The 12,093-nt window shown below is 34.0% G+C and overlaps 2 protein-coding genes across 4 annotated transcripts; both read right to left on the bottom strand.

The window, feature by feature from the left end:
• Positions 1-1,368: 1,368 nt before the first annotated feature.
• Positions 1,369-8,432, bottom strand: LOC145608652 (uncharacterized). Of its 3 annotated transcripts, XM_081664261.1 has the most exons (5): positions 7,347-8,204; positions 6,609-6,837; positions 4,433-4,585; positions 2,244-2,875; positions 1,369-2,112 (listed from the first exon to the last, which is right to left on the bottom strand). In XM_081664261.1, exons 1-5 carry the CDS (start codon positions 7,560-7,562, stop codon positions 2,110-2,112), a joined length of 1,233 nt encoding a protein of 410 aa, XP_081520387.1. In that variant the 5' UTR covers positions 7,563-8,204; the 3' UTR covers positions 1,369-2,109. The 3 variants fall into 3 exon arrangements, with proteins under 3 accessions (XP_081520387.1, XP_081520388.1, XP_081520386.1); XM_081664262.1 differs by lacking the exon at positions 7,347-8,204 and adding an exon at positions 8,218-8,432 and having other exon boundaries at positions 1,371-2,875; XM_081664260.1 differs by having other exon boundaries at positions 1,375-2,875.
• A 1,963-nt stretch (positions 8,433-10,395) lies between these two features.
• On the bottom strand, positions 10,396-10,930 carry LOC145607045 (secreted RxLR effector protein 161-like). Its single transcript, XM_081662828.1, has 2 exons — positions 10,751-10,930; positions 10,396-10,653 (listed from the first exon to the last, which is right to left on the bottom strand). Exons 1-2 carry the CDS (start codon positions 10,928-10,930, stop codon positions 10,396-10,398), a joined length of 438 nt encoding a protein of 145 aa, XP_081518954.1.
• Between the last annotated feature and the right edge of the window lie 1,163 nt (positions 10,931-12,093).

Below are 12,093 nucleotides of genomic sequence, written 5' to 3' on the forward strand. Positions count from 1 at the left end.
TTAAATATGAAAGATTAATACATTCATATGTCTGCTTAAAGCATATTTTTAAGGATGATTTATTTCTTAAAGTGAGTTTAAAGACCTAAAGAATTAAGAGTTTATGTAGAGGTTATTCAAGAGTAGTGAGTTACTTACCACGTCCCAAAGATGGCCTATGAAAGAACCTTTGCGACCAGAATCAGTTCCAGCTCTTTAGCTCAAGTGATAGAAATTTTCAAGAGCTTTCCAACCATATCTCACAATAATTTTTTCGATTTATCTATGATTTTTAATGATTTTTTTAGTTTAAACTATCAAAAAATTGAAATATGCACGTTTTTTTCTTAATTGCTTTTTAAAATTTTTATTAATGGTGGCATGAAATCTATATTACACTACATTATATATATACTTCTTAACTTATGAAGTTTTAATTAAAATGTCTTTAATCTTCATTTAAAAAATGATTTTAGAAATAAGAGTTTTAACAAGCCTTAATTCTAAATGTTATTTTAAGAAACTTTAATCTTATTTTAAAGATGACTTCAGAAATAAGAGTCTTTAATTCTAAATGTTGTTGTTTTAAAATCTTTAATCTTATTATAAGATGACTTTTGAAAAGGGTGTCTTAGTGATTTTAATTTTCTTTTAAGACTTTATAAATAAAAGTTTTACAAATTTTATCTTTCTTTTATAATTTTGTGAATCTTTTTATTTCAAACCCTTTTGTGAACAAGAATGAATCATAGCTTTGATTGTTTGTTTTAAATAAGTAATAATAGTTAATATGAGGTTATGGCCGCATTTCCAAACATGAGGTTAAGATTAATTATTTAGCCATAATTATCCATCTCCATGAAAATAAGCTTACATCCCATTATAATTACCCGATGGATTAATTGACAATCGGATATGATTAAATAGTTTATTGTTCCCTTTTATTTGGAAGTAAGGCCTTGACAGGTGTCGTGTTTTACTTGGACAATTCCATTAAGCCTAAACACATAATCCTTAAAAGCTTACAAAAATTACCCTTGAGTGAATTTAAACCCAAAGTGAGATTATATAATGAACCCTTACAGTTTTGCCCCAAAAAATACCTTGACCCACTAAAAAGTCGTCAATTGGGACGCATTTGTTGAATTGTCTTATTCAAAAGACATTTTTGGTGATCACTAATTGGGGTGATTTTCCTCAACCAAGGTGGTTCATTTTACTTTTATGAGTGAATCCGTCAAAGATCACTAAAATCCCACTTACAAAAATGACATTTATGTCAACAACCCAAATTAAAAACCCAATGGAATTGGTTATTTAAAACATGGCATCTGTCCGAACTACGAAGGTTTTGATCCGTGAGTGAATTCAAAATCTCACTATGATCGGTACGTAGTGCAACTTTGGTGCTCAAACCTACCTTGTATTAATTATTTTTTTTTGTGGTTAATATGTCTTAAAACTTTTTTTTTTAACAACGCAATAGTAAGAGCCCGTTCCTTAGAACGGAAGAGAAGACGAGTTCCAGACGTTCGATTCTCTTAACCTAAACCCCGAACCCTGTGCCTTTTTTTTATGGAGTTAGCAGTTGATTTTATTTATTTATTTAATTTTATTTCTTAAAATTGACTGTTTTAAAATCCGTCCTTATTCGGATAAAAATAAGGTGGCGACTCTAATTTTTGTTTATAAGTCTTATCAGACACCTAAGTGGAACCTTTATAGACTAATCTTTGTCCACTAAAAACCAGGTACCACAGCGTGCAAGGTAAAAGAAGACCAACTTGTGGAGAGTTTCACTGCATAAATTCAGTAATTTGAGCAAAAGTAAATGTCCAATGCAGTCTTCTTCAAAGGCTGAAGTGCTGAACAGCAATGAGTACTAGAAGCATAGGTGCTTGATTATTTGAGCAACTAATCAAATATATGAACGCTAAGTGCTCCGAGTTCCCAATCACGAGTTCCTGACAAGAACAGCTCGGCATGTACAGCATACTTAGAAGAGATTTCAAACTTTTGGTGCATGTGTTCGATTTCTTCATGATGATTACCAAGTCTGCCACACAATCTCATAATCTTGCAGGCAACAAAACCAGCTTGCCGGCAATATCTAGGGTGAATGTGTTTGTGTCACTGGAAAACCTCACAAACATTCCACAATGAAAATGTTATTTTCCAACGCATCTAAGATATCAACCACGAAGACAAAAACTTCTATTAATATACTGTAAACATGAAAATGGCATGTTTAAATCCCTGTCTACCTCAAGAGATTTGGACATGAGGGAACTCAAAACCGAATCTTGGTCCAAGCTTCCAGCATCCACGCCAAAACCTCTACACAGAACAAGGGTTGTGTTGCACACCCAAGGAACTGAAATAGTGAACCCCACTCCAGGAAGTTGTTTCTTACTAAAGGAACTTCCTTTACCCACCAACATATCCTTGTATGCTTGGCAGACTCTAGAAACATATTTCCTCGTAGGCAGAACTGGCTGGTGGAGAGCAGCAACTGGTGCATCAGCACTCACATCATCATCAGAATGAAGATTCACTACAACGGTGCCATGACAAGGATTGAGTTTGCTGCCAAGGGCTAAAAGGAATGGAGAATCTGGGTCCCATAGCTTGCGAGGAAAAATATCATTTCCATCATATGCATCAATAAAGATAATGTCATACACATTTTCTGTGTTGAGAATGAACTTCTCCGCATCTGATTCGTAGAGGAAAAGTCTCTCATGGACACCTTTCCATAGGACGTCATCCATTGTATTGGGTTTTGAAAGAGCATGGCAACCTGAAGGAACTGCAACTGAAAACGATGGAAAGCCCATTGCTTGAATTGAAGTTGAAATAACAAGAGGATCTATTTCAACAATGTCAATAACAGCACCTAAACATCCACAGGAAGAAAAGAATCATCAGAAACTTCTGTATGTGTTTTAATTACCCACATGACCACAATAATCATTGAAAAAGTGCTTAAATGCTTTAAGATATTCAATCCAAAATTGACATGTAATACAGACATATCCAGACACTAAGAAAACTTTCTGAAATCAACACTGTTTCTTTTCTTCAGTTGAAAAAAGGGCATGTTCAATTCCTGATTACAAACTGAGACTTTTGACTAGTAACCAAACTGTTCAGGTGAGATATACTTATCTGATGATTCTGATCTAAACAAAAGTTTAATGTTAAATGTCCAGCAACCAAGCCAAGATACGTGGAAAACCCTCATCAATTGATGCTTAGACTCTTTAGAGTACAACGGCATGCATAACAGCATTTGCTTAGCTATTACATACAAGTATAATAATAGGCAGGTTAGAAATTTTAGTAAACATTGTTTCACTCAACCTCCCAAGAGAAGAAATAGAATCTAGTTACATGACATTAAGTCATACTACAGGCAGATGTTAACATTAAAGAAGTCTGTAGGGTTGAAGAAAAACAGCCATCTCATGAAACCAAAGAAGAATGTGGACTTTTCTGATCAGCCACCTTTCCATACTAATGTGCTACTGCCTAACGATGGTAAGCAAATAAGACCATTAAAGAAGCAGGAAGCAAGTCACAATAGTGAAAACACTGTATTATACTTTTTTTTTAAAAACAACTTGCAACATTTTTTTATTTTCATGTTTGCCAATGCATAACTTAAACTGTTTACATCTTTAATTATGCATTTGTAAAAATAATAAAATTAGATTATATAAAATATACATTAAGATCCCATACGACTGATTTTCTTACAAGTATAAATCACGAAATGTAATTGAAGTTACGTGGATAGTACATTACTAAAGTGTGGCAAGTAAAAAATGGAGGAATTATAAGCTTCACCAAATTATCTACGAATAAGCCAAAATTTTATCTTCCTGCACAGAAACAGAAGGTTTCTGTACCTTCAATTTAATAAGTGATCTGAACTCTTAAGAAGGGCCTGCCCCTAATCTTCATGAACTCATACGTGTAGTGCCCGCACCAGAAGCCAACAAGGCAGTCACAACTCACAAGTTCAGTATCGTGATTGAGATTGATAAGATCATCTACAGATTTGCATAAGCAATACCTAGCAACATATAGTTTGCAGTTTGCAAGCATTTATAAGTCAATAATAGTTAAAACAACATATGTCGCAGAAATAAATTCTATTAACTTTTAGTTTACAATGCATTTGAGTTTACTCTCCCAATCAAGCTTAGATTAAACTTTTGGATCAAATGATCAATACTATACAATTTGGTTTGACCTCTTCATAAGCACAAAAATTCAAATTACGACAAATTTGACATTTTGCATGTAAAAAAAAGGTGGGTGTAAGTGTGTGTGGTGGGTATAGATGCATGGATATACATGATACTAATTCATAGAGGTTTTAACATTTTAAGGAGAAAACAATTGAAATATATCAAGAACCTGAATAGGAGGGAATTCATCAATCTACCTTGAATTTTAGATGCAATAAATAATGGTAAACTTCCTCCACCATGACCTACACATAAGACACGCATTTGCTTCTTTCCATTGACTGCATTCACAAGATCATAATTAGTAGACGATAATGCAGTAAATCCAGCTGCTACCATACTCTTCGTATCTGCAAAAAAGTTCAGTATAAAACATAAGTTATCCACTAGCAGAATGACACGACTATGAAACATCAAATGCTTACATATAACATTTTACTATATATCGCCTTTTTTTCAGTGTTGCACTTCCCCAAATCGGGCTTTTTTTAGCACTACACGATTATTTATGGTAAGCTTCTACTTATTAATATCTCTCTCCTCTCATGGTCCCCACTCCCTACTTTCAGTAATTTCTCTCCTCTTACATGCCTTGCTTTTTAATATACTGTCATACTGACCCCCACTATTTTTTCTTATAAATCAACCTGAGCTCCTAAATTTTTGTTTGTCAAAGTGTAACACCTAAAAAACAGAGGGAATATAATTTAAGATTACAAGAGGGAAAATGGCACATAGCATCTAAAATATTGATACTCCCTCCATTACTCTTTAGTAGGTGTGTTATCCTCAACTAATTTAAGTTATGATAAGAAATGTTCAGACAAAATAGATTCAAATGAAACATTATCACAACTTTATACATAATTAGTTTAATGAGTACAAAAGTGGAAGAGAATACACCCTAAGCTATGCCACACTTAGTTTGATTTCATTTTTTAAGGATTTGGGCTAAATTACCACAACTAATCTTTATTATTGAAATTTAATGTCAAGTTCCAATTCTCTGATCTCCCAGTTTAGCACCTCAGAACAATTTGAAAGCAATATAAACACCCCTGCAAAAAAAATTGTCAGCTCAGCTACCCACGTAGTATTTGGCTACATATTAGTGATGTTACCAAATTATACCCATTTACTAAAGTACATTACAATCTCACACAGCAACAATAAAACAACAAGGTAAAAGTATCAATGTTTCGTTTTCATTAAGTCAGAATCACTACAACAAATACATCATATATGAAGCATAAGAGCGTTAATAAGAAATACTTAATTATATAGCTTACCAAATAAGTAGAATAAAGAGTGTCATATATTTCAAGATGCATTAAAATAGATAGATGGTATACTAAAGAGGAACAGAAGTAGTAATAATTAACAAGATATCTTCAAAAGGAACACTTAATTAAATCATCAGCCCCATGGCTATCTACACACAAAGTAGGTAGCCTAGTTTAAGAAGTTTCATCAATCACCTAGTTTTTGGGGATATTCATTGCCTCTTCTAAGGAAACTATATAACCTAATACTTGACAAGCAACAAAAATTTGGGGATAAAAAAATCAACTTGTAAGTTTTGTGATTAAAATTTTAAATCAATATGCTGAATTTTTTTTTTCCGATTTTTTCTTTAACTTGGGTTGAGTTTCACAGCAATGTAAAATGATTGATCAAGAATATAGATAAAATTGAAGATCATCTACAAGAATCTATGTTGGCAATTACAAAACTATAATAGAAACAAAGTAAATTACAAAGAAATATTTGAACAAGTGTCTAACTCTATCAATAAACCTATGGCAATCAACTCTCTCAGGTATATACCCTGCCTGAGTGGACGAGAGGAAGAGAGAATGATCAATTAACTCTCATTTGGCCATTTCTCCTTAGCATCTCACACACACACACTCATTCCATTCAACACGCGAATAGAGCAGATGTAAGGTATTATTTTCAGCAGATTTAAAGTATAATTTTCAGCAGGAAAAAAAAGTAGAGCTGAACCTTCCTTAAACAAAAGTTCTTCAGCACCAATATGAGGTCAAGCAGACATATAGGTTTTACATGAAAGAGTGAAATCGGCTTATCATCTACAGAGAAGATAGTTCACACACGAACTTTTTATTAATCATGTCCAACAAGTTTTAAGAAGATATCTCAAGATATAGCCGCAAATATAGGATGTGAATAGCATAATTAATGTCTACTACACAAGACAATGAGGAGCACTATGTAACAAAACTATGAGCTGCTAAAACAAAAGCTCTGGAACTGAGGTACAAAGAATATATGCCACTAAATAGACAGCATTGCAATTTAATAAATTGACGTGTAATGGTATATCAAAATTTTCAGCTGAACAACACTTACAGGGAACAGCCAGAACATGAGGTTGCTGTTTGTAGTATACAGAACTAGGATCAGACAATTTTATAGCTGCCATAACTTTTACAGCACTCTGGCGTGTGACATCGTTAAATCGAAGCACACGCCATTGGTAACCTAGTACTTTGAAGCATTCATCATTGTTAGCATCAGAACATACTTCTGCATATCTTTTCCTAAGCCATTCTTCTGTTTTCGGCCAACGATTTGCAGACTGTTAAAGGTTGAATCAAGGTTATATAATCAAACAACTATACAAACATCGTAATAAGAAAACTAATACTGCATTCCCCATTTTAAATCATTCAAAATTCAATTCATATACAATTGTAAACAGATTCATTTTGACAAGCAACCGAAAACACATTAACCCAATTACTTTTCCTGCCAAACATTTTCAATCTATTGCTAAAACTTCAGTGTTGCAAATCATAATTCAACCCCATTAAACATTTTTATTTATTATGGAAAACGATAAACATAACCCCATCCCGCACACTAACCATTAAATTAAACATTAACAACACCAATCGACCCATGATTTTATATTCCAAATACTAACCATCAAACTAAACACTAACAACATCGATGAACACGTGATTTTATATTCCGAATAATAACACCATCTTGATAGAAAAGTTACAAATAACAAAACCCTTTTAACTTTATTAAAAATGAATTAGCAAATAAATGTTGTTTGTATGAGTGAGAATATGAACTAACAGGTAAGGAAGAAGGGTAAGCAAGGACGGAAACGACGCCGTTTCCATGAGTAGAAGTAGCTCGAAAGACGGAGTGAGAATGGTGATCAGAATCAGAGCCCCACCATTGAGTAGAATAAGACCAAGAACCTTCATCTTCAAATTTAGATTTGAGTGAAGTTGATAACCTCCTTAGTTTTGAATCGGTGCTCAATTTGGAAATCCGCCATTGCCACATATTCAATCAACCTCTGCAATTCTCTCGCTTGCTACGGCTACTTCTTCCTTAAACCCCAACTAAACCTTTTTTTTTTTTTTTTTGGTTCGAGAGGAATTAGAAATTGAATTTAGTTAATTAATTTATTTTTTTTGGTCAAGTATTTCTTTGAGTGCTTTCCTATAATAATGCTCCTACTCTTAGTAATTCCATGAATACAGCTACACTTTTACATTTTCCCAATCTACAGTCCACGTCACCATTTAGGTATAAAATATATTTTTTTGATAATTCAACCCAAAACCGCCATTTGGGGAAAACCGCCGATTCAAGTGGCGGTTTCCATATATACTCCGTAATAAAAAAGAACCGAGTAGAGTAGAATACTGATATACTATAATCTGGGATAAATTTGATGAACAATATAATGATATCGAGGTAAAATTAATTATACGTATACTCGTCCAAATCAAACAAAGAAAATCTAAATTTGGGTAAAAAAGTTCAGAGTAATCTGATTTTAGAGAGAGAAGGGGATGAAGAAGAGAGAAGTTGTCAATTTGTCATATGTTTCATTAATCTGGAAAATATCACAATGAGGGATTTATAATTATATATGAAGGAGAAGAAAATTGATGCAAGTTACATAATTAATAAAATTAAAAATTACATAAACCTTTGGCCTTTGAATGTGAGGACGAAGGAGGCAGTGGCGAGGACCGTAGATGCGGTGGTGGCGATGGCGGAAGATGCGGTGGTGTATGTGGCGGTTTAGTATGTGAATGGAAAATTCTGTATATATCATCAAGGTTTAAGCCTTTAATTATCCATGCCCAAAAAATCCACCCAACATTAAACTGGAATTAATTTGAAGATGATGTAAAATGAAGACTGAAATTTGAAGATCGAATAAGGAGTAGTTTGAGTGGGGATCCTCTTGTTTTTAACGACATAGGGCCTGTTCATATTTACTTGATTTCAGTTCAGTTCAATTCAGTTCAGCTCTAATCAGTTCAGTTCAGCTCTAATCAGTTCAGTTCAGTTCCAATCAGTTCAGTTCAGCTCTTAATTTCCCTCTCACATAAAATATTCATTTCAGCTTAATTCAGTTCAGTTCAGTTCAGTTCCAATCAGTTCAGTTCAGTTCAGCTCTAATCAGTTCAGTTCAGTTCAGTAAATATGAACAAGCCCATAGTTAGAGAAAAATAAAGAACAAAAGTCTGTAAAAAAAAATTTAATTAGGTGGGAAACATCAACACCGCCATCTCATTTAGCGGTTTTGTAAAAAAAATCAAGAAAAAAAATTAATTTTATTAAGTTGTTGATGTTGACAGTATATTGGGAATTTTTAAAAAAGTGGTGGTATTTTTGGAATTAGAAACTTTGCCAACATTATTAAGGGAAAGGACTCCTATTTCTTTCTTTCTTTTTTTTTTTTTGTTTTTTTTGTTTTTTTGTGAGTAAAACCCAAAGTATTTCTTTGTCACAACAATTTATGATATGGTTGAAATCAGATTTTAATCATAAAAACTAACTCTTAGGTTCAGGAAATGCTCCGAGTTATTTCATGTATTACAATAATTGTGAATGGTATAGCTAATGTACCTAAATAAATAATCTAATGTATCTAGTCATATTCTAATGCTTACTTATGTACTATAAATACATTTGTATACCCTTCAATAAAATAAAGCTTTCGAACATTATCTTTCTCTTTCTCATATCTCTATCATAGTTTCATTAGCTTTTGGTTCATCTTTTCTTGCTTTCACTACTACCATGGTTGCTTTGTCAAAACCACTGGCGGTGTCAGAAGGGTACAAAAGGGGACAGTTGTCCCCCTACTTTATTTACAAAAAATGTTTATATACATTCATTTTGCTATTTTTTTATACGAAATAAGCTAGAGTAGTGGTCATAGGTCTTGCTATAGAGACTTGCTCTAGGAAGGATGCAAGATCAAACCTTGTTGCAGCCTTAATCTTGTCCTTTAAAAAAAAAAAGAAAGAAAAAAAAAACTTAGTTTTAATGTAAAAATAATATAGTAAAGAAAAAGTAAAAAAATAATATAAAAAACCTTAGTTTTAATGTACTATATATTATTCTTTTTTTCCCCTTAATTTATAATGTAATATATGTTTTACAACAAAGGATTTCAAAGAGATCAAAAGAAAGCTTTTAGATACTCCGATAATTGATGTTATTATTTCCTTCGGATTATGTGGGGTTTTATAGTACCCTTGCATGAACAGTGTTTACTCGATATGTTAAACACGCAGTGAAATGTCTAATCGAGCATGAGGTTCTGAGCGGCGATATTTAATTTGAATGGGAAGCTAAACGGTGATGTTTGGCGGTATTCTTAATCCGTTCATATTACGCAATACGTTGCGTATTACAACGCTCCCCCTTGAACGGATTTCTATAGGGTGACTCCTAATTTATATGTATGTAAAAATAAATATTACTGCTATTGTACCTATATGTTTATCTGCCTCATTAAAACCTTGCCAAGAAAAACCCCATGGGATAAAAACTTGGATGAAGGAAAAAGAGTACATCACATATAGGGCTCCCCCTAAGTTAGCACAGATCACAAAGATGACGCATGCCGGTCATATGCACGAGTTCTTGAAATTTTCTAGGTGGTAATGCCTTCGTGAATAGATCGGCTAAGTTGTTGCATGACTAGATCTGCTTGACATCGATCTTGCCTTCTTTTTCCAAGTCATGAGTAAAAAAGAACTTGGGGTCGATGTGTTTTGTTCTATCACCTTTGATGTAGCCTCCTTTAATTTGTGAGATGCAAGCAGTGTTGTCTTCAAATATTGTAGTTGGGTCTTCTTCGACTGTTTTAATGCCGCTTTTTTTTAGTATATGTTGGGTCACAGATCGCAACCATATACATACATTCCCTACCAGCTTCATAAAGGGCAATCAATTCAGCTTGGTTTGATGAAGTTGCTGTTAATGTCTGCTTGGTTGACTTCCAAGAGATTGTTGTATTGCCATAGCTGAAAAGATAGCCAGTTTGTGATTTCGATTTTGCTGGATCTGATAGGTAACCTGCATCCCACGAGAGTAGAATTTCCATTTCTTGGATAGAAGAGCCCTAAATCAATTGTTCCACGTATATAGCAAAGTAGGTGCTTCACTCCATTCTAGTGTCTGCTTGTAGGTTCAGAGCTATACCTTGCTAATAAGTTTACCGAAAATGCAATGTCTGGCCTAGTGTTGATGGCCAGGTACATCAAAGCTCCTATTGCACTTAGGTATGGCACCTCTGGACCAAGTACAGCTTCACCTTCTTGTCGGGGTCTAAATGGATCATCTTTGATGTTTAGAGCATGAACAATCATTGGTGAATTCAATGGCTGTGCTTTGTCCATGTAGAATATTTTTAATACTTTCTCGGCATAATTGGATTGATGAATTAAGATACCATCTCTTAGATGTTCAATTTGTAATCCGAGACAAAATTTTGTTTTTCCAAGGTCTTTCATTTCAAATTCTTTCATCATACATTTAGCGGTTTCTTCGATTTCCTTATGTGTTCCAATGATGTTTAAATCATCAACATACACCGCTATTATGACAAAACCATTTTCGGACCTTTTGATGAATACACATAGATAAATTTGGTCGTTCTTATACCCTCCTTTGAGTAGGTACTCACTTAAACGGTTAAACCACATCCTCCCAGATTGCTTTAAACAGTAGAGTGATTTTTTCAACTTTATGGAATGTAGCTTTCGAGGTTGTGACCTCAAAGGTTCAGGTAGTTCAAGTCCTTCGGGGACTCTCATATAGATGTCGGTATCAAGTGACCCATAAAGGTATGCAGTCACAACATCCGTCAAACGCATTTGTAGTCCTTTGCATGCTGATATACTTATGAGGAACCTTTGTATCGTGGCATCTACCACAGGTGAATATGTTTCCTTATAGTCGATTCCCGGTCTTTGAGAGAAACCTTGGGCTACATGTCTAGCCTTGTATCTTACAATTTCGTCCTTTTCATTTCTTTTTCGTATGAACACCCATCTATACCCGACGGGTTTCACTCCTTTTGGAGTCTGGACTGCAGGACTGAAAACTTTGCGTTTTGCGAGAGATTTTAATTTAACCTGAATGGCTTCTTTCCATTTTGGCCAATCACTCCTTCGTCATCATTCATCTACAGATGATGGCTCGGTGTCCTCAACATCAGTGATGATTTCTGTGGCAATTGAGTATGCGAATACATCATTGACATAGGTTTTTACTCTATCCCACTGTTTTCTAGTGTGGACGTAATTTATTGAAATTTCATGATTGTCGACGATTTCATTTTCACGCTCCCCCTCAGATGTACCATCTGACTCTTTAGATTCATCTTGGGGGTTGATTGTATTTTCATCATTTTGGATTTAATCCACTTTATTTGAGGGGTTTTCACTCTTTTTATTCCTCATTTTCACTCTTTTGGATTTTCTCGGCTTTAGGTCTTTAGCTCCGAGGGGTCTGCCATGTCTTTTGCGTGCTGCAATTTTATCTGAAAGTGGATTATCCA

The sequence above is a fragment of the Chenopodium album genome, chromosome 23 (genome assembly GCF_948465745.1).
Source record: "Chenopodium album chromosome 23, dcCheAlbu1.1, whole genome shotgun sequence".
In the NCBI taxonomy this organism is placed as follows: Eukaryota; Viridiplantae; Streptophyta; class Magnoliopsida; order Caryophyllales; family Amaranthaceae; genus Chenopodium; species Chenopodium album.

Bases quoted from the DNA above. Each gene is read 5' to 3' on its own strand.
- LOC145607045 (XM_081662828.1), bottom strand. From the start codon at position 10,930: ATGGACAAAGCACAGCCATTGAATTCACCAATGATTGTTCATGCTCTA. The intron at 10,654-10,750 runs GTAAACTTATTA...CAATTGATTTAG, and splicing joins GGCCAGACATTGCATTTTCG to GGCTCTTCTATCCAAGAAAT.
- LOC145608652 (XM_081664260.1), bottom strand. From the start codon at position 7,562: ATGTGGCAATGGCGGATTTCCAAATTGAGCACCGATTCAAAACTAAGG. The intron at 6,838-7,346 runs GTTAGTTCATAT...AACCTTTAACAG, and splicing joins CTTACCCTTCTTCCTTACCT to TCTGCAAATCGTTGGCCGAA. The intron at 2,876-4,432 runs GTAGATTGATGA...GTGGATGTTTAG, and splicing joins TATTGCATCTAAAATTCAAG to GTGCTGTTATTGACATTGTT.